This window comes from Odocoileus virginianus, unplaced genomic scaffold, assembly GCF_023699985.2.
Source record: "Odocoileus virginianus isolate 20LAN1187 ecotype Illinois unplaced genomic scaffold, Ovbor_1.2 Unplaced_Scaffold_28, whole genome shotgun sequence".
NCBI lineage: Eukaryota > Metazoa > Chordata > Mammalia > Artiodactyla > Cervidae > Odocoileus > Odocoileus virginianus.
The window spans coordinates 312,180-338,739 of record NW_027224290.1 but is presented as its reverse complement, the minus strand read 5'-3'; the positions used below and the strand labels follow the sequence as shown (position 1 = coordinate 338,739).

At 37.4% G+C, this 26,560-nt stretch overlaps 1 protein-coding gene and 1 pseudogene across 1 annotated transcript; one reads left to right on the top strand and one right to left on the bottom strand.

The window, feature by feature from the left end:
- Nucleotides 1-12,605: 12,605 nt before the first annotated feature.
- On the top strand, nucleotides 12,606-15,909 carry LOC139033656 (olfactory receptor 51H1-like; annotated as a pseudogene).
- A 3,634-nt stretch (nucleotides 15,910-19,543) lies between these two features.
- Nucleotides 19,544-20,488, bottom strand: LOC110148350 (olfactory receptor 51I2-like). The gene has a single exon (XM_070463100.1). It carries the CDS (start codon nucleotides 20,486-20,488, stop codon nucleotides 19,544-19,546), a length of 945 nt encoding a protein of 314 aa, XP_070319201.1.
- Nucleotides 20,489-26,560: the final 6,072 nt, after the last annotated feature.

The following is a 26,560-nucleotide window of genomic DNA, read 5'->3' as shown; positions in this document are numbered from 1 at the left end:
TTAGCATTCTGAAGTTACCACGACATAAATATTCATTATAGTCCATATTCACTAGAATCTGGTCTGTTATTTCACAACCTCCTTTAGGTAGCACCTGTTCATTTTGATAATCCAATTCCTATTGTTACTGATCTTAACAATTTTAAATGCATTTACATTGCGTTGTGCTATCTTCCACATCTCCACAGGAGGAGGATGGAGTTTGTGGAGTTAGTTATAAACTCAGAAATCTGAAGATCTTAATGTGAATTTAGGCCATAATTAATTTCATATTAAAATCACTGGTAATTAGGATTAGAAGGGACCTCAAAGGTTATCTGGTATAATCCCACTCATATTCTGGAATTCCTCTTTGTTATGTCTGATAATAGTCCTTCACCCTGTGTAAGCAATCATGTCCTGACAGAAAACAGACCATGTGTCATGCAAGTCTAGGGTATATTAGGCAAGTCTTATCTGAAAACTCTGTGTCTGGCTTGAATGTTTTGCACAGGGTATGAATAATAAAGATATTCGGAGAAAGGATATCCTCTAATAAACTAAGAATCTTTTCCTTCTTGATCCATTCCCTTGGTGTTTGTTCTCACACTTTGGGTGTCTGCCCTTCTCTCTTGTCTCTCAAGCCCCACTTTGTGTTTTTCTATTACTTCCCACTCTTTCTTTTCCCAGTCCTTACCTGCTTGGTAGAATAATTCCTCTTCACATGAGAGATTATTTTAATTCTCAAAGCAAGATGCATGAGTTAATAAGTCTTCCTCTAATCCTTAGAGATATGAGTCTCCATGAGAAATGCAAGACTGTGCCTATAACCCTGTCCCTGTCACTATTTCAGTTTATAGCCCTTCCCCAAATCCTCCCTTTACCATTGCAGATATTGCAGTTTGGAAATTCAAAGGCAAGAAGGCTACAGAGAGTCTCAAGTATTTATCACTTCAATGTCTGGAACAAAGTAGGTAGTGCAACATGAGATGAAATACTAGCTTGTATCCAGAATACGGTAGAGTAGTAAAGGTTGTTAGCTATGGGGCCAATGAGAACAACTTACACAGGACTTAGGGGTTTGAATGGCTCTAAGTTGGTACTGTTATCACATACAATATAAAAATGAAACTTACTTATGCGAATTGCTTCCTTCTAAACTATTGAAATGAGTGTATGGGAAATCTCCATAGCTTTCACTCAAATTTACTGTAACCTTAAAACCACAATGAAAAAAAGAAACCCATTTTAAAGATCATAAGCAATAATGCCAAGTGTGATTCTCTGTGGCATAGAGTTTTTACTGATAAAAGAGACTGTATAAATTTGATTTGATTATGTATAGATGCTTTCTTTCACTGAATGAAGGGCCATATGTCTGTCAACAATTTTGACTTCTAAATATCTACTGGTGATTAAGCTATGTAGTAGAGTTGGCATGTGGGCTACTGAATGATAAGAAATTTCCTCTCAGGGTGAATAAAATTGTCTTAAAAATATTGACTTCTAACTGTCTAGTACAGGGATTTCTTTTAAAAATGTGTTTTACAGTTAACCTTTTTTGTAGTTTTGAACCTTGCAATACTAATTGGACATGGGTTTGGGTGGACTCCGGGAGTTGGTGATGGACAGGGAAGCCTGGCATGCTGTGGTCCAAGGGATCGTAAAGAGTAGGACACAACTGAGTGACTGAACTGAACTGATACTAATTTAAATCTTAACAAATCTATCATCAATTCAATTAAATAAGATATTGCTGATTACACATGGCAAAGCTTGCTAATCTTCCGGTACTATATAAGATACTCATTGACAGTTAGCTTTTTCAGGAGTTGAAAAATACAAGTAATTACTACAACAGAAGAAATAATTCTCATAAATAATATTTACTCAGTTATTAAAATAAATTCACCATCCAATAACAGTCCATGAATATGAGGCTATTTTTATCCTGCCACTAGAAAAACCTTCACACTTCCATCTTCCCATATCTTGTTGTGAAATTACCAGATAAGTGATTTGAACTTACTTCTTTCATTGGCATGGGATACCTCAGAATTATCCTTACACTTAACTTTTTGTACTATTAAATTAAATCACTGGAGAAGGAAATGGCAATCCACTACAGTATTATTGTCTGGAAAATCCCATGGACAGAGGAGCCTGGGGGGCTACAGTTCATGGGAGTCACAAACAGTCAGACACAACTGAGCAACTGAGCACATTTAAATCACTTTGATATCATCCAAGTTGGATATGTTCAATGACCTCAGATTTAGAGGATTGTTTTTAGTAAGTGCAACCACACTCCTTTACTATATGGTCTGTATATTTCTCATGTAAAAAAAAAAAAGGAATACGTTAAAAACAAACAAAAAAAAAGCAATTTCATCTCTCACTGCTAAATTCTTTGTCAACCAAGACCATAAGCTCAATTTTGAATGATTTACTTGAATGATTTACAAATATTCACATTTATAGCTACAAGATAAGCACTACTGAGACCACAAAGCCTGAACTATATGTGTGTAGTTGACAGCAGATACAAATATGAAAGGCAGAATGCTTGCAGAAGGGCATCCTTAGGCTGTTTTCCAGATCTGCCCTGCTCTGTCTTGACCACAGTGAGCTCAATCAACAGGTCCCTTTGCTCTCTGACTTCTGATTTGACTTGATCACTAATGGACAATACAGGAAGCAAGAATCCAGAACATACAGTTGGAATGTTTACCCCCTTGACTCCCCAACAATCCTCACTGTGGCTTCCTCATGGTGGCTGCATCTTTCTACAGAAAGGGAAAGCTCAGGCTGAGTGTCCTTCTCCACATGCTGTCCTTCCCATGTTCTGGTAAAAAATTTTGTTCCCTTGCCACTTCAGGACTAACATTGGCATCAATTCCCCTTCTGTAGTACTATAACATATACATCAATGATATATTTATAAAATATGTATATAAATATTTCTTCTTGGTTTTACCAAATCTTGTCCACATATTTTCAATGACCCCTGATGCCTGTATCAAAGTCTTCATATTATCCAGTTTGAGAACAACTTTATTTTTTCCTGACAGAACCTTAATTAAGACAAAGGAGAGGTGTCTATCCCATATATATATATATATGGGATATATATATATGTATACCTCTGTTACTTTCTATATCTGTCTTTGTGTTTATCACCATCACTATCACTACTGGCCAGCTTAATATATGTTGAAGTTCTAATAGGTGTAATCCTCCCCTCTTTTTTTTTACAGGAAGCCTGATGTTCATTTCTTGGTTAATCAAATGAAAGTCTTTTTTCTCCCAGAATGGGGGATTCACCTCAGAAATGCCAGTCGCTCAAGCATAAGAGAGAAAGTGTCAGATAAATCTTTGCATATTAAGTTTTTCAACATAGTTGAACACAGCTCAGTGGATCCTTTTGCTATAAAATCTACATTCATATCTCATTTAATTTTAACATAATTTTCACAGATTATTTTTTCTATTTTCAATTCACTGGGAACTGCAGAGTTTGTTCTCTATTTTTATTCTGTTCCCTGAGCCGGTTTACTTTCTAAATGAATTTTTTAAACTATGATTCCTAATAGCTTTAATTTTTTAAATTATTTTATGTATTCTTTCCTCTTTTCAGAGTATCTAGCCATAATCCTTAAAAAATGTATTTATTATGTTTTTCAGCTTCCCTTTATTTAACCAAGGGGGTCTTTGAGGGTGATATAAAATAGTATTTGTACAAAACAAATATGTTCTCTTTGAGCTCTCTTTCTAACTACCTTAGATCCATTTCTATTCTCCCATTAGAATATGTTGAAAACTTGTTTCCTCTTATTTCCTAGGGAACTCGGACAATTACAGTTTATGGTGATGGAGCAGGGGTTCTCTCTTGCTCTATTTTTGTTTATATTTCTGTACATGAGATATTACACTTAATAGGAGTGTACACTGACCAAGGGATTTTGATGTTTTCACTACATTTCATGAATATAGAGTCTCTCTATTGTAAAGTTTGAATTGCTTTTCTAGTTTTCTCCATTGAAGAAAAAGAACTTTATTTACTGTGCAGATTTTTTTCTGACAATCATTTCAATAGAAGTAAAGGAAATAAAGAAATGCAATAGTTTCATTTATTCCATCTCTAAATTTAAACATCCACTTGAATACAATTTGACTCAAAATATGGAGTGTGAAGTCTACTTTGACACAATTCAAAGAAAATATAATGAGTTATCAACATCAGTTCTGTTATGTATTACCTCTTTTACCATTGAGTCGTTAGTGAATTTTTCTATTTTAGTGAATTTTTCTATTTTCATAAGATAGAAAATTGGACTTCTCTTCAAACTTGAATGGAAAATATCTCCATAAAATATTTGAATGAAATTATTCTCTCTTACTAATTCTCCTGACACGAGGGTTTTGAGATGCTTTAAAGCTAGGATATAGTGATAGAAACTGAAATGATTTTCTTGAAGGGACATATGGAATTTGTGAACTATCATGGAATTATTATATACCAAATATGTCCAAGAATTTCTAACAGGCTTAGTCTTCAGGATGAAGGTGATGGATGCAAAAGTTGAAATAACAGAGAATCTAAGTGTGAGCAAGCCCTATCCTTTTGGATAATAATATCCCTAGGAAGCCTTGGCAAATCTGCTTTGTCTTGATGTTATAAATAATTGGGTTGAGAACTGGTGGAACTAACAGGTAAATATCTGCCATGGTAATATGTATAATGGGAGAGGAATGTTTTGCAAAATGATGCACTAAGGACTATCCTATTATTGGCACATATAGAATGAGCACAGCATAAATATGGGAGACATATGTATTGAGAGCTATGAGGTTCCCTCCCTGGGATGCAATGCCTAGTACAGAGTGGAGGAACAATAGACTGTTTCCAATTAGGAAAAGGAGTACATCAAGGCTGTATATTGTCACCCTGCTTATTTAACTTATACGCAGAGTACATCATGTGAAATGCCAGGCTGGATGAAGCACAAGCTGGAATCAAGATTGCAGAAGAAATGTCAATAACCTCAGATATGCAGATGACACCACCCTTAGGCAAAAATTAAAGAACTAAAGAGGCTCTTGATGAAAGTGAAAGAGGAAAGTGAAAAAGTTGGTTTAAAGCTCAACATTCAGAAAACTAAGATCATGGCATCAAGTCCATGGCAAATAGATGGGGAAACAGCGGAAAGAGTGACAGACTTTATTTTTTGGGGCTCCAAAATCACTGTAGATGGTAACTTCAGCCATGAAATTAAAAGACAGTTGCTCCTTGGAAGAAAAACTATGACCAACCTAGACAGCATATTAAAAAGTAGAGACATTGCTTTGCCAACAAAGGTCCCTCTAGTCAAAGCTATGGTTTTTCCAATAGTCATGTACCGATGTGAGAGTTGGACTATAAAGAAAGCTGAGCACCAAAGAATTGATGCTTTTGAATTGTGGTGTTGGAGAAGACTCTTGAGAGTCCCTTGGACTGCAAGGAGATTCAACCAGTCAATCCTAAAAGAAATCAGTCCTGAATATTCATTGGAAAGACTGAGGCTGAAGCTGAAACGTCAATACTTTGGCCACCTGATGTGAAGAACAGACTCATTGAAAAAGACCCTGATGCTTGGAAAGATTGAAGGCAGCAGGAGAAGTTGACGGCAGAGGATGAGATGGTTGGATGGCATCACCAACTCGATGGACATAAGTTTGAGCAAGCTCTGAGAGTTGGTGATGGACAGGGAAGCATGGTGTGCTGCAGTCTATGGGGTTACAAAGAGTCAGACATGACTGAGTGACTGAACTGAACCGAACTGAACTGCAACAAGAATGCTGCCTTATAAAGCTGTTGTGGTCTACAAAATATACACTCTCATTACTCTAGCATCCTGCCCAACATCCTCCCTGAATGGAACAGTTCTAGTCAAATCACTAAATAATCACTAGTCACCCAATCAAAAAATATTCCTGTTCTCATTATAATTCTCAGCAGTATGTGAAACTGTTGACTATGTTCTCATCTGAAAATATTTTACATATATATTATTTTTTGAAAACATGCTTTATTTTCTCCTACCCTACTAAGTGATCTATTTTATTTATTTCTTTAAAACTTCATTGGGTCCTACTCCAGTGCCAGATTTATAAATACTAAAAGTATCCCAGGTCTTCCTTCTGTTTTTATTTCTAATATATAACTACACTTTTTCCTAAGATATTCTATTCAGTAATTGCTCATAAAAAGTATCCACTGGCAACTTCACCATACATCTCTATCCTTAACTCTCTACTGATCTCCAGAGTGATATACAATAGTCTATCAGATGTCTCTGTTTTATGTCTAAAGACATAACAAAGATCACATGGCCAAGAAAGAACTCTTAGCAATGGCCTTACTATGTCCATCTTAGTAAATGTAACTCATGCTACACAATTGATCAAATGTAAAAACTAGGCTTTGTCCTTGATTATTAAAATCCACGTCCTCTCATTTAAAGGTCCAGAGTACTTTAACTTATTCACTTCCGTTGCTTACCTCTGTCAGCATTCCTCTTCTATTATATTAGTCACTTCAGTTCAGTTCAATTCAGTCACTCAGTCATGTCCAACTCTTTGCGACCCCATGGACTGCAGCATGCCAGGCCTCCCTGTCCATCACCAACTCCCAGAGATTACTCAAACTCACATCCATTGATCCAGTGATGCCATCCAACCATCTCATTTTCTGTCATCCCCTTCTCCTCTTGCCTTCAACCTTTCCCAGCATCAGGGTCTTTTCCAATGAGTCAGCTCTTTGCATCAGGTGGCCAAAGTATTGGAGTTTCAGCTTCAACATCAGTCCTTCCAATGAACATTCAGGACTGATTTCTTTTAGGATGGACTGGTTGGGATCTCTCCTTGCAGTCCAAGGGACTCTCAAGAGTCTTCTCCAACACCACAGTTCAAAAGCATCAATTCTTTGGTGCTCAGCTTTCTTTATAGTCCAACTCTCATATTCATACATGACTACTGGAAAAACCATAGCCTTGACTAGACTTTGTTGGCAAAGTAATGTCTCTGCTTTTTAATATGCTGTCTAGGTTGGTCATAATTTTTCTTCCAAGGAGTAAGCGTCTTTTTTATTTCATGGCTGCAGTCAACATCTGTAGTGATTTTGGAGCCCCCAAAATAAAGTCTGTCACTGTTTCCACTGTTTCTCCATCTATTTGCCATTAAGTGAAGGACTGGATGCCATGACCTTAGTTTTCTGAATGTTGAGCTTTAAGCCAACTTTTTCTCTTTCCTCTTTCACTTTCATCAAGAGGCTCTTTAGTTCTTCTTCACTTTCTGCTGTAAGGGTGTGTCATCTGCATATCTGAGGTTATTTCTATTTCTCCTGGCAATCTTGATTCCAGCTTGTGCTTCCTCCAGCCCAGCATTTCTCATGATGTACTCTGCATATAAGTTAAATAAGCAGGGTGACAATATGCAGCCTTGATGTACTCCTTTTCCTATTTGGAACCAGTCTGTTGTTCCATGTCCAGTTCTAACTGTTGCTTCCTGGCCTGCATATATATTTCTCAAGAGGCAGGTCACGTGGTCTGGTATTCCCATCTCCTTCAGAATTTTCCACAGTTTATTGTGATCCACACAGTCAAAGTCTTTGGCATAATCAATAAAGCAGAAATAGATGATTTTCTGGAACTCCCTTGCTTTTTTGTTTATCCTACAGATATTGGCAATTCGATCTCTGGTTCCTCTGCCTTTTCTAAAACCAGCTTGAACATCTGAAAGTTCACGGTTCACATATTGCTGAAGCCTAGCTAGAAGAATTTTGAGCATTACTTTACTAGTGTGTGAGGTGAGTGCAACTGTGTGGTGTTTGAACATTCTTTGGCATTGCTTTTCTTTGGGATTGGAATGAAATCAGACCTTTTCCAGTCCTGTGGTCACTGCTGAGTTTTCCAATTTGCTGGCATATTGAGTGCAGCACTTTCACAGCATCATCTTTTAGGATTTGAAATAGCTCAACTGGAATTCCATCACCTCCACTAGCTTTGTTCATAGTGATACTTCCTAAGGCCTACTTGACTTCACATTCCAGGATGTCTGGCTCTAGATGAGTGATTACACCATCGTGATTATCTTGGTCGTGAAGATCATTTTTGTACAGTTATTTTTGTGCTACCTCTTCTTAATATATTCTGCTTCTGATAGGTCCATACCATTTCTGTCCTTTATTGAGCCCATCTTTGCGTGAAATATTCCCTTGGTATCTCTAATTTTCTTGAAGAGATCTCGTCTTTCCTATTCTATTGTTTTCTTCTTTTTCTTTGCACTATTTGTTTTCCTCTATTTATTAGCCACTTAACTAATCTAATTTCTTCCATTTTATATCCTTCCCTCAAATCAATTTTCCTTAGAGCTGTGAATTCTTAAAGACACGGGCAAGTCAGTTCACTTCTGTGTTAAAAATGTATTAATTGCTTCCTGTGTATCCCTGAAGAAAAGGGAAGCCACTGTCGTTACTTATCAGATCCTTCTTTATTGTGTATGGAAAACGGGAGGTGGATTATACATGTGATTTTGCCCAAGCTCTCCTTTCTGTCCATCTATGTGCTCTCATGCTCAAATCCCCTAGATTACCTCTTACACCGTTTACTAGCTTTGACCTCATTTCCACTCTCATTCCGAAATTACATTTTTTCCTTCTTTCTTTTTGTATAAAATTACCCAAGGCCCTTTCTTACCATTCTATTCAAATACTCTCTTCTGCTTATCTAAATACCCAAACACATCTCATCTCACATTACTGCATTGCTTTATACAATTTTTTTTTTCCTACAAAATTCATTATTTTCCACCTCACTCAAATTCCCTATCTCCAACTACCCATAGCCAATCTCTTTCCCTGAGCCACAGTTACCCACTTCTTTTCATTGACAAAGTGATAGCTATTTTGCCTTCCAGCTTTGCCCTTCTGCCCCATAACAGACTTACTCCTGTCTGTAGCCCACTTCTGTTTATTCATCATTTAAACAACTTTCACTGCTTTGCTTTTTGCTCATATTTTAAGTGCTCAAGTTGGAGGTAGTATTTTCTAAGGGCTATAAAACATTTCCAGCTTATACATCTGTGATGATAGAAGCTTTTCATTTTTCCTGGTTATATGGGGTCCCTGGAAGCTTTAGGGAATCAGAGCCATTAATGGTACATGAAGGAGTAAGGACCTGTGAGCCTAAGGGATAGATGTTGTTTAGGATGAGACAGCAGGAATTTCTACAAGAACAGAGAAAGCTCAAGGGAGGCACAAGTGGACAAATGCAAGGAAACTCTGACTCTACCTCTGATGGCTGTTGAATTTAGATACACAATGCTACGTAGAAGGGTTCCAACAGAAAACTCCTTGGTGGAATAAAAGAACTGTGAATAGTAAGACTACACAATAAAATAAAGGGACTACAGAACTAAAGTAGATATTAGAACTGGTCAGCTTCTAATACCTGGCCTATATAGGATCTTCCCTAGATGAGCAGGTGAATCACAAATAGATATGTTCTTAGAGGGACTAAAATAGGCATCAGTAACCTCAAATTTGATTTTATTTGAGAGATATGAGATTATTAGTGCCAATAACCATCTGCCAGAAGTGTATACAAATCCTGTAAACTTGTGTAATATTACATGACATTATCTTAGGCTTAAATTATTTCTAGTTTAAATTTACAGAAAATATTTGACTGTAGCAGAACCGAGCAGAAAAGGAAACACAGATATCTAACATGACTAATATTAAAAAATAATAATACAAGAATAAACATAGAGGATTCAAAAATAAAATTTTTAGATAGGCTTTAAAATAACTGTGAATAAACATATTCAAGAAAATAGAAAGTAAGATTTAAATATTTAAGAAGAAATTGGAATTTGCTTAAATTTTCAAATGAAAATTGTATAATTGAAGAAAGAAAATTATAATTTAAGACAAAATGTTCTTTTTCACAAGCATTAGGTAACATTACTTAACTCTAATTTCTTGAAAACTTTAGTGGTATAAATATATGTTTATTAATAATTTTTTTGTCAAATGGATATTAAAATAAACATATATTTGAATCATTTTTGGAAACAAAACAAATATACATAAATTAGTTACAATTATATATATAATTAGCTATATATTATAATTATTAATCAATACATATGTGGACTGTAGCCTGCCAGGCTCCTCCGTCCATGGGATTCTCCAGGCAAGAATACTGGAGTGGGTTGCCATGCCCTCCTCCAGGGGATCTTCCTGACCCAGGGATCGAACCCACATCTCTTACATCTCCTGCATTGGCAGGTGGGTTCTTTACCACTAGCACCACCTGGGAAGCCCATAATTAGTTACAATTATATATATTATGATTATACAATAATATATTGTATAATTGCTTACATATATATAAATATATAAGTAATATACATAACAGAATGTGGTCCACTGGAGAAGGGAATGGAAAACCACTTCAGTATTCTTGCCTTGAGAACCCCATGAACAGTATGAAAAGGCAAAAAGATAGGACACTGAAAGATGAACTCCCCAGGTCAGTAGGTGCCCAGTATGCTACTGGAGATCAGTGGAGAAATAACTCCAGAAAGAATGAAGGGATGGAGCCAAAGCAAAAACAACACCCAGTTGTGAATGGGACTGGTGATGGAAGCAGGGTTCAATGCTGTAAAGAGCAATATTGCATAGTGAAGGGTTGTTGCTTAACCATGCAAAAATGCCGGGATTCTTAGTCTCTGGAGGAGAAGAATTCAATCCAGGGCCAGAGACGAGGCTTGATCACTCAGAGCTTTTGTGTAATAAAGTTTTATTAAAGTATAAAGGAGATAGAGAAAGCTTCTGACATAGACATCAGAAGATGGGGCAGAAAGAGTACCCCCTTGCTAGTGTTAGCAATGGAGTTATATACTCTCTAATTAGTTATTACAGTGAATCAAAAGAATGTCTGGAGGTTGTAAAGACATCACTAGACTTACTCCCATAGTTTACACCTTAAGATAACAGTATTAGCCAGAAGATTTTTTCCAGAGACTATCCTCAAGCAGGATACATTATTGTATATAATCCTAAGGAATGTAGAGGGACAAAAAAAGTTTGTCCTTTCTTCCTGTTGAGAATTCCAGACCCCTCTTTCCTTGGGGACCCCTGGACTTCTTATCAACCTGCCTAGGAAATGACTCTCTCACTTCCAATGAACACCCAGGACTGATCTCCTTTAGGATGGACTGGTTGGATCTCCTTGCAGTCCAAGGGACTCTCAAGAGTCTTCTCCAACACCATAGTTCAAAAGCATCAATTCTTCGGTGTTCAGCTTTCTTCACTGTCCAACTCTCACATCCATACATGATTACTGGAAAAACCATAGCCTTGACTAGATGGACCTTTGTTGGCAAAGTAATGTCTCTGCTTTTAAATATGCTACCTAGGTTGGACCACTTAGAAGGAATCAAATAAGTGAATGTATAAAACAAAATATCCTGATACTCATTCCAGATATTAATCAATTTCTAGTAATGGAGATCAAGTTATTTCACAGACTACAGTGACACTTCTTTTTGAATGACTGAAAGGAGAGAATTAGGGAAGATATCCTAAAGAGATACATTTCAATGAACTACAATTTGATGAGTTTTAGATAAAATGTTCTGGCATGCTGTGATTCATGGGGTCACAAAAAGTCAGGCACGACTGAGTGACTGAACTGAACTGAACTGAAATAACATGTAAAATCATGTGGTTAGTACATCAGCCATGATACGGAACATTTTGATCTTCCAAAAAGTTGTTTCCTGCCTATTTGTACTCAGTCTCTTTATACTCCCTTTTCATCTCTGAAATCTCTGATCTACTATCACTGATTTTGGCTTTTCCAAAATTTCATACAAATGAGATCATACAGTATGTGGTTTTTGTATTTGCCTTCTTTCACAGAGCACAAATGACCCATTCAAGCTATTGTCTCTATCAAGAATTATTTCCTTTTCAAGTTAAAGCTTATGGATCTTTGCAATTTGTTCACCCATTCAACACTGGGTGTATGTTTGGTTTCTTTCCTTTTCTTCTTGCTATCATGAATAAAGCTTATTTGACTATGTACAAGTATTTGTATGGATATGTGTTTTTATTTCTCTTGGGCAAATTCTTAGAAGTGAAATTGCTGGGTAATGTTAAATGTTTGATAAGCATGCATGTGACTATTTAATTTGAAACTACCAAGCTGATATCCAAAGAGGCTCTGTACCATTTGTATTCCATCAGAATTCCAGTTGTTCCATATGCTCACCAACACAGTATTTTCAGGCATTTTTAATTCTAGCCATTCTAATGGTATCTTGTTGTACTTTTTATTTACATTGTCCAAATAAATAAAGATGTTGAACATTTTTTCATGTGCTTAGTTGCCATTCATAATATCAAGAGGAATAATTATGAAGTTATAAATATAAACTCAATTTTGAGTTCTTCATATCTTAATTTTGTGACTCTGTGTACAGATAATCAGTTTGCTTTTAATCAGATTTCCTGCCACACAATCTCTATTTTATGGGGTGAGAAGCATCTTGGACTTCAGTCTTACCTACACCTTTCCATGTAGTCTTTTAATCACACTGCTTCTAATTGGCCCACCTTCTCCTTCGTTGGTATTCCTGGTCTGGAGGCTGCCCAAATATGGATCTCCATTCCCTTCTGCCTCCTGTACTTCCTAGCCCTTGTGGGAAATGCTCTTCTGCTTATCCTAGTTAAAGCAGAACGGAATCTTCATGAACCTCAGTTCTATTTCTTGGCCGTGCTGGCCCTTACAGACCTAGGCCTTTCATTGTCTACAATGCCCAGTGTCTTGGCTATCTTCTGGTCCAATGTCCACTACATTGGCCTGGACGCCTGCTTAACCCAAATGTTCTTCATCCACACCCTTTCCTCAGTATAATCAGGTGTCCTGGTAGCCATGACTTTTGACTGCTTGGTAGCTGTCTGCGCTCCACTGAACTACACCGGGCTCCTGACCCACTCTACTGTCGCCTGCCTTGGTGGAGCTGCTGTCATACGTGGTGCCACCCTGGTAGCCCCTCTGCCTTTCCTGCTCAGGACCCTTCCTTTCTGTGGGGCCAATATGCTCTCACACTCCTACTGCTACCTCCCTGATATGCTGAACTTGGCCTGTGGAGACGCCTCTTTTAGCGCTGTCTATGGATTGGTCTTTGTACTCTTCACATTTGCAGTAGATGTTGTCTTCATCTTAGCTTCATACATGAAGATCTTGGCCACTGTTACAAAGCTGGAGAATCAAGACAGAAACTGAAAGTCACTGCATACCTGTGCCTGTCACCTATGCACAGTCAGTTCAGTTCAGCTCAGTCACTCAGTCATGTCCGACTCTTTGTGACCCCATGAATCGCAGCATGCCAGGCCTCCCTGTCCATCACAAACTCCTGGAGTTTACTCAAACTCATGCCCATCGAGTTGGTGATGCCATCCAACCATCTCATCCTCTGTTGTCCCCTTCTCCTCCTGCCCCCAATCCCTCCCAGCATCAGGGTCTTTTCCAATGAGTCAACTCTTCGCATGAGGTGGCCAAAGTACTGGAGTTTCAGCTTCAGCATCATTCCTTCCAATGAACACCCAAGACTTATCTCCTTCAGGATGGACTGGTTGGATCTCCTTGCAGTCCAAAGGACTCTCAAGAGTCTTCTTCAACACCATAGTTGAAAAGCATAAATTCTTCATCACTCAACTTTCTTCACAGTCCAACTCTCACATCCATACATGACCACTGGAAAAACCATAGCCTTGACCAGACAGATGTTTGTTGGCAAAGTAATGTCTCTGCTTTTGAATATGCTATCTAGGTTGGTCATAATTTCCTTCCAAGGAGTAAGCGTCTTTTAATTTCATGGCTGCAGTCACCATCTGCAGTGATTTTGGAGCCCCCCCCAAAATAAAGTCTGACACTGTTTCCATTGTCTCCCCGTCTATCTCCCATGAGATGATGGGATCAGATGCCATGATCTTAGTTTTCTAAATGTTGAGCTTTAAGCCAACTTTTTCACTCTCCTCTTTCACTTTCATCAAGAGGCTTTTTAGTTCCTCTTCGCTTTCTGCCATAAGGGTGATGTCATCTGCATGTCTGAAGTTATTGATATTTCTCCTGGCAATCTTAATTCCAGCTTGTGCTTCTTCCAGCCCAGCGTTTCTCATGATGTACCCTGCATATAAGTTAGATAAGCAGGGTGACAATATACAGCCCTGACATACTCCTTTTCCTATTTTCAACCAGTCTGTTGTTCCATATTCAGTTCTAACTGTTGCTTCCTGACCTGCCTACAGGTTTCTCAAGAGGCAAGTCAGGTGGTCTGGTATTCCCACCTCTTTCAGAATTTTCCACAGTTTATTTTGATCCACACAGTTGAAGGATTTGGTGTAGTCAATAAAGCAGAAACAGATGTTTTTCTGGAACTCTCTTGTTTTTTCGATGATGCAGTGGATATTGGCAACTTATCTCTGGTTCCTCTGCCTTTTCTAAAACCAGCTTGAACATCTGGAAGTTCTCAGTTCATGAATTGCTGAAGCCTGGCTTGGAGAATTTTGAGCATTATCTTACTAGCATTTGAGATGAGTGCAATTGTGCTGTAGCTTGAGCATTTTGGGGATTGCCTTTCTTAGGGTTTGGAATGAAAACGGACCTTTTCCAGTCCTGTAGCCACTCCTGAGTTTTCCAAATTTGCTGGCATATTGAGTGCAGCACTTTCACAGCATCATCATTCAGGATTTGAAATAGCTCCAACTGGGATTCCATCACCTCCACTAGCTTTGTTTGTAGTGATGCTTTCTAAGACCCACTTGACTTCATGTTCCAAGATGTCTGGCTCTAGGTGAGTGATCACACCATTGTGATTATCTGGGTCATGGATATCTTTTTTGTACAGTTCTTCTGTGTATTCTTTCCACCTCTTCTTAATATTTTCTGCTTCTGTTAGGTCCATTTGGCCTTGGAGTATGGAATGAAGCAGGGCAAAGACTAATAAAGTTTTGCCAAGGGAATGCACTGGTCATAGGAAACACCTTCTTCCAACAACACAAGAGAAGACTCTACACATGGACATCACCAGATGGCCAACACCGAAATCAGATTGATTATATTCTTTGCAGCTGAAGATGGAGAAGCTCTATACAGTCAGCAAAAACAAGACCTGGAGCTGACTGTGGCTCAGATCATGAACTCCTTATTGCCAAATTCAGACTTAAACTGAAGAGAGTAGGGATAACCACTAGACCATTCAGGTATGACCTAAATCAAATCCCTTATGAATATACAGTGGAAGTGAGAAATAGATTTAAGGGACTAGATCTGATAGACAGAGAGCCTGATGAACTATGGACGGAGGTTCGTGACATTGTACAGGAGACAGGGATCAAGACCATCCCCATGGAAAAGAAATGCAAAAGGCAAAATGGTTGTCTGAGGAGGCCTTACAAATAGCTGTGAAAAGAAGAGAAATGAAATGCAAAGGAGAAAAGGAAAGATATTCCATTTGAATGCAGAATTCCAAAGAATAGCCAGGAGAGATAAGAAAGCCTTCCTCAGCGATCAATGCAAAGAAATAGAGGAAAACAACAGAATGGGAAAGACTAGAGATCTCTTCAAGAAAATTAGAGATACCAAGGGAACATTTCACCTATGAACAGTATTTGTATTTTATCTGCCCCTCATCAGCTTGGCGGTGCTGCATCGCTACACTCAGAACACTTCCCCAATTCTGTTTACCAGCATGAGTAATGCCTACCTCCTCATGACACCACCGCTCAACCCTCTTGTCTACAGTCTCAAATCCAGGCAGATCCAAGCTGCTCTGCGCAAGCGATTTTGGGTGCAACATGTTATTGCTGGAGAATGAGATTTTTCTCTATATCAGAAGCGACAACCAATTTACAAAGTGCTTTTCAGGATCTGCTATGTGCCAAATAGTATGTTAGGCACCATGAATTCAAAAATAAAATGACTCAGGCCTTTCCCTCAAGCTAATCTAAGTATGGAAGGAAAGAGAAGCAGAGGGCTTAAATAAATGGTCACAACTGATCATGAGTGATGACTGTTTGGTAGTGGTAAGGAGAAAGGGCGATAGAAACTCAAGTTCAGTGTTTTTGCTGTATAAGTCAGATGAAATCATGTATTCACAACTGCTAAATTGAAGTGTATGATGCTTGATTTTAAAAAATCAAAGAGGGGCTCATTTTACTGAGAAAACAAGGTTTCACCTGATTCTTAATTGCCCATGTTGTTTAAGTTGAAGCATTACAAAATTTTATATTGGTGATAAATTTATGACTATATGCTTAATATTTTTGACCATTTCTTAGGGTTGGAGAACAAGTTGATATCTCAATCTGCTTGTTTTTAACAAAAAAAATAAAGGAGCTGTTAGAAAAGAAATAATATATAAGAATGTGCTACTTCATTCAGAATTCATACTTTATTTGCATTTTGTTTGGTGTTTCACTCCATACTGAGAATATATAGGGTTACATTTTGGCTTCTGAAACAAGGATGCAACTTCTTTCTCTACCTTTCCAAAAGGAAAAATGAATTATTCTCCTGGGTCAACTCTTGAGATTAGTCATAAACAAATGAAGACTTGTCTTGCTGAATTAGCTTAGGAAACAAATAAAAGACTTAATTGTCAGTGGCAATGAATAAACATACAGTAGCTTTACAAGAATTTCAAACTAATTTATGGAAGTTCTAAGTAAAGTTCAAAATGATCTCTAAAGTTATCAAAATATTTTTCATATTTGTCTAGCATTTTTAGTAAAGCATCAGAGTCATACAGAAGGCAAAACTATAATATTCACATAGCTTCCATTCTATTAATGAAAATCATGGAACAGCAGCAGACCATGCACCTAAATACAATTAGTGACTTGGAGACTCGGTTTAAATTAAGTAAATTAGGAGGAAAGTGAGCCAGTGAAGACTGGGTTTATTAGAAACTTCTGCCTGCAAGACTGAAAAGATCACGAAAAGAAAGACAATGGAAGCTTAACATCTATCTCAGTTTCAAAAGCATTCATCTAGCCTGAAATCTGTTATATATTAACAGAATAGAGGGAGTAAAATATATATAAATGTATAATCTTTGATCTTACTGAGAGGTCATTTGAGAAATATCATGAGTACCTTCAAAACATAAAATGAAATTCTGATTCTTAGTATGTTTCTACAAGTTTTAAAATCTGATTTAATATTTTTCTTTATTAAGTCTTTCCACACAAAAGGGTTTTAATTCTGACAGTCTTAAGTATGATGATAGGGAAATGGGGATCATTTCTCAGCATTGTTCCATTTTTTGAAGACTGCAGGTAAATTTCCTTTGAGGAACTCCTTACCTCTCTGTACAGCTTGAGTGAGACCAATAATAACAATATTCTAATAAATCACTCTCCTGACCTTTCAACCACAGAGATTAAAAACTGAAGAAAAAAATTCTCCCCCTTTACATAATATGCTATAAAGAGTTTAAGATTACCCTTTCTACTGGACAGTGAAAGGACACAAAACCATTTACAGAATATCTTCCCCAGTTATGTGATTATCTACATTAGGGGAAAAAAAAAGAGTGTAAAACAAGATAAAAACAGATATAAGGGATTGCTTCAGAAAGAAAAAAAGGACATAATGACATTGAGTGCTAAAGCTTGGGTCCCTAAGATTCTTTAATTTAATCTGTAACCCATTCTGGTATTTCAGTTTACTTATAAATTGATTTATGTGTAAGTTAAATAATTAAGCAATTAATGGCACGTCTGTCTTAATGTTGCCTTAAAGTATGACAATTTTATTCCTTGGTTGTCTCACTAATAATCTAAATGAGAGCATTTTGTCTCATTCATTTGTCCCCTAATGTGTGGCATATAGTGGATGCCAAGAATAGCTATGTAAAGATACAAAATAAGGGGGAACATGAGAGAGTTTAAGAAACAAAGGACAGAAGGTGATAAGTAAAAACAATTATACATGACCATGGAATCAATGGATTCATGAATTAATGTCCACATAATTAATTAAAAATGAATGGAATAATAACATATGGCTCTACTCTGTGATAGTTAATTTTCAGGCATCATTAGCATCAATAAATAACTTAATGTCTGTCTTTGATTTAAGGTAACAATATTGAACAGATATATATATATGATATACACAGTTATAATACAGGCAATCTAGTCTGAATTCTCATAAACATTTACAAATATATACCATTTTATATTTCAACATATGAAATGTATATTAAAATGAACCTCTAAATGTGTCTTTGAACTTCAGAGCGACTGTATTATTTGCTGGTCATCTTTGATATCACCATCTGAGCAATAAAGACTTTATTCTTTTATATTTATCTTTAAATCCTGGCTTGACCCTGTCCTTATCATATTTTTAGCTTGTAATATAATGGTTAATATTTATTGAACATTTATTATATACCAGACATTGTGGTAAGCATATTAAATAAGTTATGTGTAGCATAGCACATTTCTTCTGCAATGTTCTTAGAAAATAGATACCAGTATCAAGTCCTTTTCACATTGAGGCACATTAATGGTCACTCACCATGTTCCCTGGATACATAGCAGATAAATTATAGAGTCCTGATTTTCCTTTAATTGATACATATTTATCCTCAAATTAATGTGAAATCCAATTTAATACAACCTGAGAAAATTAAGTATGATTACATAGATGGCAAATTTTAGGTACAGAAGCTTTGTTATATTTTTGCTTTAACCTCTTATTGTATTTTTGTATCAGATGAAGTTTAGATTAATATGGTTTCAGGAAAAATCATAAAATAGATTTCAATAAAAAATATAAAAATAAAACCTCTTGTCTCCCATTTGTACTATTTCCCTTTATAATATCTCAAACCCACCAAAGATAATAACTCTCTGTATAATAATATGAATATCTTGCTTTTAACCAAATTTGAGCCATATAACTATATATGATGGATCCTCATACAGAAAATATTTGTCAAACTGTTTGGATTGGAGTGGGACTCCTGGATAAGTGATATGAACTTTAGGGAAGAGAAACATAAAGCGAAGGTGAAGGAACCTTTAGAAATATATTCCTTGATCTAACATTTAAAACTAAAAGGGAATCTCCTACTTCCAAAAAGATTGTAGTAAAATTACACAAAGTGAAAGTGTTAGTCACTCAGTTGTGTCTGACTGTGTGCGACCCCATGGACTGTAGCCTTCCAGGCTCCTCTGTCCATGGAATTCTCCAGGCAAGGATACTGGAGTGGGTTGCCATGCCCTTCTCCAGGGGATCTTCCTGACCCAGGGATTGAACCTGGGTCTCCCTGCTTTGCAGGCAGATTCTTTACCATTTTGAGTCACCTAGGAAGCAAAATCACACAGAAACAAACCAAAGAGTGGACATCAACACACAAGAGATAAATGTCTATTCCTGTTTCTTTTTACAATATCCCTGGCCTTTTGATCATTTACTCAAAATACTTCTACTCTGTTCTATCTTGTCTTACATTTGAACAGTCTACCTAGTGCACTTCTAATCTGCTTTGTTTTCACACTATAAACCAATGGGTTAAGGACAGGTGTGAGAAAAAGGAAAATATTGGACAAGGTGATGTGGGGCAGAGGAGAGTGGTACCTGCCTATTCTGTGGATCAAGGCTAAGGCAATAAGTGGGACATAGAAAATGAAGACAGTGAGAATGTGGGAGACACAAGTGTTGAGCACCTTAAGGCATCCTTCCCTGGAAGCTATTCCCAGAACCGTCTTCAAGATTAGAGCATAAGACAGAACAATAAAGATGGAGTCAACCCCAAAGGAGCAGAGTACCAAGACCAGCCCATAGATAACGTTCACACGAATAGACCCACATGCCAGCTTCATCACATCAGGGTGGAAGCAGAATGAGTAGGATAGAACAATATTCCTGCAGAAGGGAAGCTGTTGGAGCAGAATGGGCAAGGGGATCATCAGTGCTACCCCTCGAGCCACAGCAGCCAGGCCCATCTGAGTAATGCGGGAGGGAGTCAGGGCTGTGGTGTAGCATAGTGGGTTGCGTATGGCCATAAAATGGTCAAAAGCCATAGCCAGCAGCATGGCTGACTCCATGGAAGAGAAGGTGTGGATGAAGAACATCTGAGCCAGACAACCATGGAACTCAATCTCTCGGTGGTTGAAAATAAAGACTTTAAGAACAGTGGGCAGTGTAGATGCTGACATGCCTATGTCAGTGGCGGCTAACAAGGACAAGAATACATATTGAGGCTCATGAAGGCTGGGAGTCTTGTGTACTATGTGAATGATGATGCTGTTTCCCAGGATGGCAGTCACATACATGATGCTCAGTGGGATGGAGATCCAGATATGAGATGCCTCCAGCCCTGGGATTCCTGACAGAAGGAAGAAGGGTGGTTGATGGTGGGTGCTGTTGAGCATAGACATGATGGTGAAACCTGAAAAAAGAGAGTATGTGTGGAAATTCAAGCAGTAAAGTTAACTCAGTTTCATTCCATAGTTGAAGAGATAATTTAGAGGCAGAGGAAGGTAATTTCTGTTGCATGAAGAGAAGATTGAATAGGGTTAAATTTAGTTTAATTCAAAAAGCCTATGTAGTATTTTTAGGTCATTAGGACAGCAGAGCCTGGTGGGCTGCTGTCTATCGGGTCGCACAGAGTCGGACACGACTGAAGCAACTTAGCAGCAGCAGCAACTGTTTGGTGAGTATATTTGTTGATGCACTGGTAACGTCCAAACACTGCCAGGTGAACTATACCAAAGGATTTTAAACAGAAAGATCTCACAGAACAAATGAAGATTCACAAATCACATAATTAATTTAGTCACTTTAAAACATGCAGTGGGGGACTTTCTTGGTGGTTCAGTGATTAAGACTTTGCCTTCTCACTCAGGAGGTGGAGGTTCAGTCCCTGGTCGAGGTGCTGGGATCCCACATGCCTTGTGGCAAGAAACAAAATAAAACAAAAACAAAACAGAAGCAATATTTGTAACAAATAGAATAAAGACTTTAAAAATAGTATGCATCAAAAAATTCTTTTATAAAATAAAATAAAACAAAACAATGTATTGGAAATGAGAGTAAAGATGGGGTTCATTAGCACATTTAAAACAGTGTACAAATGGGAAGAAAGCCTGCAGTACCTGAATGCTGGATCATGAATGTCCATATGTCCTGTCTCTCTGCTGATGGTGTTAGAAAGACGAGGTGAGGTCTGAGCAAGGGAACCCCACAAGTGAAAACTCCTTGGAGCCAGCACTCGTGCTCACTCTATCAGGCACAAGATAGCATCATGTATGCATGGCCACAGCTTTCAATTTTTACTAAGGCTGTTTGACATGCGTAAATCTGCCCATATTTCTTGGGTTGAGAACATGGGGGACCAGAGCAAAACAATAATCAATGTTATTAATGGGTGATTGATTTAGGTACTTAAAACTGTCATTCTAGGCATGGCATTATCATACCTTCTGATTTTTTTCCCCTTTTCTATCTAGAAATAATGTGTTTTGTTCTATTATATATTTCATATATTCTGTATTTAACATGTCCTAACATGACCAACCACTTAGCCACTATCTATATTTACTATAACTTATTAGTGTTGCCTATGTTTTATAAGCTACTTGTTTGTTCTTCATAATAATACTTCACATTCGGGGAGCCGGCCTGCTCAAGGCCCAAAAAGGCCCTGGGAAAGCCTTGAAAGAGGCTGTTCCCTGTCCCGCCACCCCATGATAAAGTAGTAAAACATTTGCTGGGCCTCCTTTGTTCTTCCTTGAGAAAAACGTAGTAGTGACCTTCACTTAGTAGTTTATCTTGGAATGCCAAAAACAAGATGTAAGCTTCTGCAATCACTTAAGACAAAAAATTGTATTGATGTAACAAACACCAGATGGCATTTTTTATGAACTATGTTTTCTGCTTGTACTAGTATAAAGGTAGCTGCTTTACTCAATAAAATCGCTGACTTGCCTAAAGAGCAGTCAGTCCTCTCGACCCCATTCTTTACTTTCAGCTCCTTTTTCTCAGGCTTCCGTGTTGCTGCGGTCGAGACCTGTTCACATTGCTGGCTGGTACCGGCATTCACAAATACCATGCATCCTACCTAAATCTCAAAAGGACTATATTATTCAATATCTATGCTTAATGCAGATCATAGCTTTCATCTACTTCATTGTCTTCTTTTCTATACTTGAATTGAATATTTTCCAATCATAATATTCATGACTACTTCTGGGGATATGAAAGTTCTTGCTTGAAAAGAGAGAGGGAAACAAATTGTATAAACAAAAGAAACAATAAACAAGGATTGACATAGACAAAACTGATAAAAGAGAAATAAATTGGTAACTCTTTCTGATCAAAATTCTTTCAAATAAGTACAATGAGAGACAGAACAATAGAAACCTGAGTAACACAGATATTTGTTGAGCACCTAATTTGTACCATAAAATTTGATAGGATCTCTAGGTGATACAAATGATATGCAACTTATGATCCCTTCTCTAAAGTTCCTTGCAGAGTATGACACACTTGCTGGAAGAAGCATCTATTCAAAACTAGGAACAAATAAAGACATTATAAAGTGATCTCTCACTATGTTATTTACAGACATTTATTCAGTATTTTTTCCTCCAAAATTATTTTATTTGATGACTTGACTTTAACAAAGAGGAAGCCAGATTTATTGTTTCAAAGCCCAAACAAAAATGAAAACAGAGGAAAGCAAAAACTAAAATCTTAATAGACTGTGTGTGCTTAGCCAATTAGTCATGTCCGACTCTTTGTGACCTCATGAACAGTAGCTCACCAGGCTTCTCTGTCCATTGGATTCTCCAGGCAAGAATTATGGAATGGGTTGCCATTTCCTTCTCTATAACAGACGTAGAGGGGTAAACAAATTCCCAAGGTCACATGATTTTGAGTCAGTCAGTATTAGAACCTAAATTTTCTGTCCTACTACTCTATTCCTTCAATAATACCCTTGTTAAGTTATAAAAAATAAGCACACAGATAGTAGGCATACAGAGGCAGGGGACGAAATGAGGAGTTGTAGAGTCATAGCAGAATTCAAGGAGAGAACCAAATATGAGCTCGTATTTGGGTGATGAAAAATTTTAATTAGATCAAGTTCTAGGCTGACTAATTCCAGGCTGACTCACTTATAAGAGCAAAGGTATAAACAAAAACAAAAATGAACAAACAAAAGATAGCAAAGGTATGGACATCAGAATAAGACATATTAGGGCAGGACACAAGGAATATGCTTCTGAATGAAAAGGAGAGTTGAAAAAGAAAGGAAAATAAAATAAGATATAATAGGTAGTATGGAGTCTTGTTAGAAACCATAATGTCAGGGGTAAAGAGGATGTGGTATAATTAGGGCTTTACTGAGTATCAGAATGCAAAATCATCAGTGCTAAAGACAGCTTGGATTTACTACTAACTTTTTAGCTACTTTTATATCCATTAAGAGGTCAAGTGGTGAGAACCTACACAATTGTATTTGATCCACCAGAGAGAGACATAGACAAGGGCAGTTTTAAGTGGAGGCAAAACAAAACAAGCTACAAAAACAAACAGGATTCAAATGACAAGATAAAGGAGAAGAAGTTCCCTGTCTCTCATTTTACATCAAGATTTTGAGCCTGGTTTCTGGGCTTAGGGAATGACATGAAAGGACATTTTAGATAGTTCATAACAAGAACTAAACTTTTTCAGAGAGAGGGTTCAGCTAAAAAAAAAAAAATCCATTTTAAAAACATTGTATCAATCATTTATTTTCTAGCATTATATTTAATTCCTTGTTGAGAGTTAGAAGGACTGGACTGGGCAGAGGTAGAACTTGGTTATGGAAAAGGGGACATCACTCACACAGAGGTCATAACTATTGTCAAGGAGAGGAAATTTCCCCACTTGATTTCTGGGTTCTTTTGGCTGTTCTAATAATTAAATGGTGACAAGTCAGATTAACAAGAAAAAAATTAATTTAGTGTGTATAGAGGTCTAGTAGATATGGGACATAAGAAGTGGCCATGGCAGATAGCTTTTATACTTTTTAAACAAAGAAACAGTACCTATGAGAGGAATTGACAGAGCAAAGAAATTTAGCCTTGACTGCTTAATTAGTGAAGAATCTAAACAGAGTTTGGGCTTGGGATGGTAAATTAGTAACGAAGTGGAAAGTTTTATTAACATAGTCTTCTCACCCTGAATCCCTATCTCTGGTGATAAAATAACTCTCTTGGTGAGGGAAGGATACCTTTCACATCAGAGACTTTCCTGCTTTGGGGGGCAGACAGAAAGGTTTTTTACACTGGCTGTTTCTCAAGTAACTTTAATTCAAAATAATCAATATGCCATTGTGCCATATTTTGGGAAGGCCTTCCCCGAGAGCTAGCACTAAAATTAGCAATAAGTGATGTCTATAATGCAAAGGCTAGTCAAGAGAATTAGGGCTAAAAATGCTTAGTAGATGTAGTTTTCAAGAATTAGGAGAAGGAAAAAGAGCAATAGTAATCAACTGTTTCTATTAAGAAATAATAGTAGTAAGTTAAGATTAAAAGAGAACTGAATAACAGCTCTCCTAGGAATCACAAACCAAAAGGGTTTCAGTTGTTATTGAAGGAAAATATTCTATAATTGAAGCTGAAGAACTAAGGAAACCCTAAGTATTGTAGCTGATGTTTGGAAAGATTGTTGGTAAAAGTGGTTTTAGACTAGAGCACTAGGAATCAAGTATGAGAGGTGGTGTCTAGGGGTTAATGGGTAGCACAAAATTGGTGGTGGAAAAATATAAATTATAAAGTATAAGTTACAGCAAAAACAGTACTAGATTTTTGTAAGATCAGTTCAGTTCAGTCTCTCTGTTGTGTCTGACTCTTCTCTACCCCAAGGACTACAGCACGCAAGGCTTCCCTGTCCATCACCAACCCTCGGAGCTTGCTCAAACTCATGTCCATCAAGTCAGTGATGCCATTCAGCCATCTCATCCTCTGTCATCCCCTTCTCCTGCCTTCAATCTTTCCCAGCATCAGGGTCTTTTCCAATGAGTCAGTTTTGCAAGATAGCAGGGATAAAAAAGACAATTTGGTATAGGGTTTAAGAGCTTAAGCTCTGGAATCAGAAATCCCCAAATCAGACTCCTGCTCCCACCATGCCTAAAATATATTAGATTTGTGATCTTGGTTAGCAGCTTAACCATTTGGTTTCTCAGTAAAATGAACCAGAGGGAACCTATCACATTGCCACTAAAGTAAGACTTTAAGCTAAGCAGATAAGCAAAGAGTGCACTGTTGGAAGCTGAGAGCTGTAAGAAAGAAGGAAGGTGGATAGGGCTCAGCAGGAAAGAGGGGGATTTGGAAAGCAAGGACATCTTCCTTTCAAAGCCCTAGTTTTGTAAAGTCCTTCCACTGTAGAACACAAAAGAACAACTGCACTGTTAAATCACAACTCTGTCATTTGTCACGCTGCACAATACACACATAGGAGGGCTTGCTTTTTCTCCTAAAGTTTCAGAAAATATACAGGGTATCGTATAATTTCCCTTGGGGAACCTGAAACAAAGAAGACACTTAGGAACAGAATCTTATTTTTTCTAGGTCATCTTAGAGCTGTGGAGCAGTGGTCTCTCTGAACTAGTCCTGGGGCAGGAAGACAGGAAGGACTTTACTTGTTTTTGGAAGTGGCAGAAGGCCTCCATGGACCCAGTGCAAGGAGCAATAAGAGTAACCTACCTAGTAACTCTCATCCTATATGTTATCCTCAAATATCCCTACACAATAAAGAATGTGAGAGTCTATCTCCCTTTCACAATAGAGGGTAGATAGTACTATCATAAACCATTTATGTTACATTTAATATTTAGATAACTTAGTATCAATAAAATGATTTAACTCAGTTCCTTCCATGGTAGAGAGTTAACGCTGGGAAAGATAATATTTGAGAGAAGGAAACAGTGAGTAATGGGAGCTGGTGGAAATGGAGATGTTCAAAAAATAGGAAGGATATCAGCTTCAAAGCAGTACTTCAGGATGTGGAAAGACATGAAAAATAAAGTCTAACATGATAATCATGAGAGGAAGCAATTTAAGGGCACAAGCAATATTAATGGTTCATTGACCTTAAATTCAGCCACTATGAGAACACTTTTCCTTTCAGCTTTAACCAACCTTTTCCTGTGAACTTCCTCTGAGTTGTAATAACTTACTGCCTTCAGGTCTTCATACTTCAAAGTTTAGTCAGAAAAGTCTTAGGTCACATTTGTGGCCACAGCACCTATGACAAGGAAGTTGAACTCTGGACAATGGTTGGAGCATTTATTCACATGCTATAGTATTTTGGCACTGCTGTATATGTTCTAGGTGGAAAAGCTTAGTTAAAAAGCCATCTGGCTCTTCCAAATCCCTTGAGGATTGGCCAGGTCTTACAATGACTTAGGAGATCATAGAATTCCTCAGAGAATAAGGTTGAGAAACTAAACGTGAAAAAAAAAA

Bases quoted from the DNA above. Each gene is read 5' to 3' on its own strand.
- LOC110148350 (XM_070463100.1), bottom strand. From the start codon at position 20,488: ATGTCTATGCTCAACAGCACCCACCATCAACCACCCTTCTTCCTTCTG.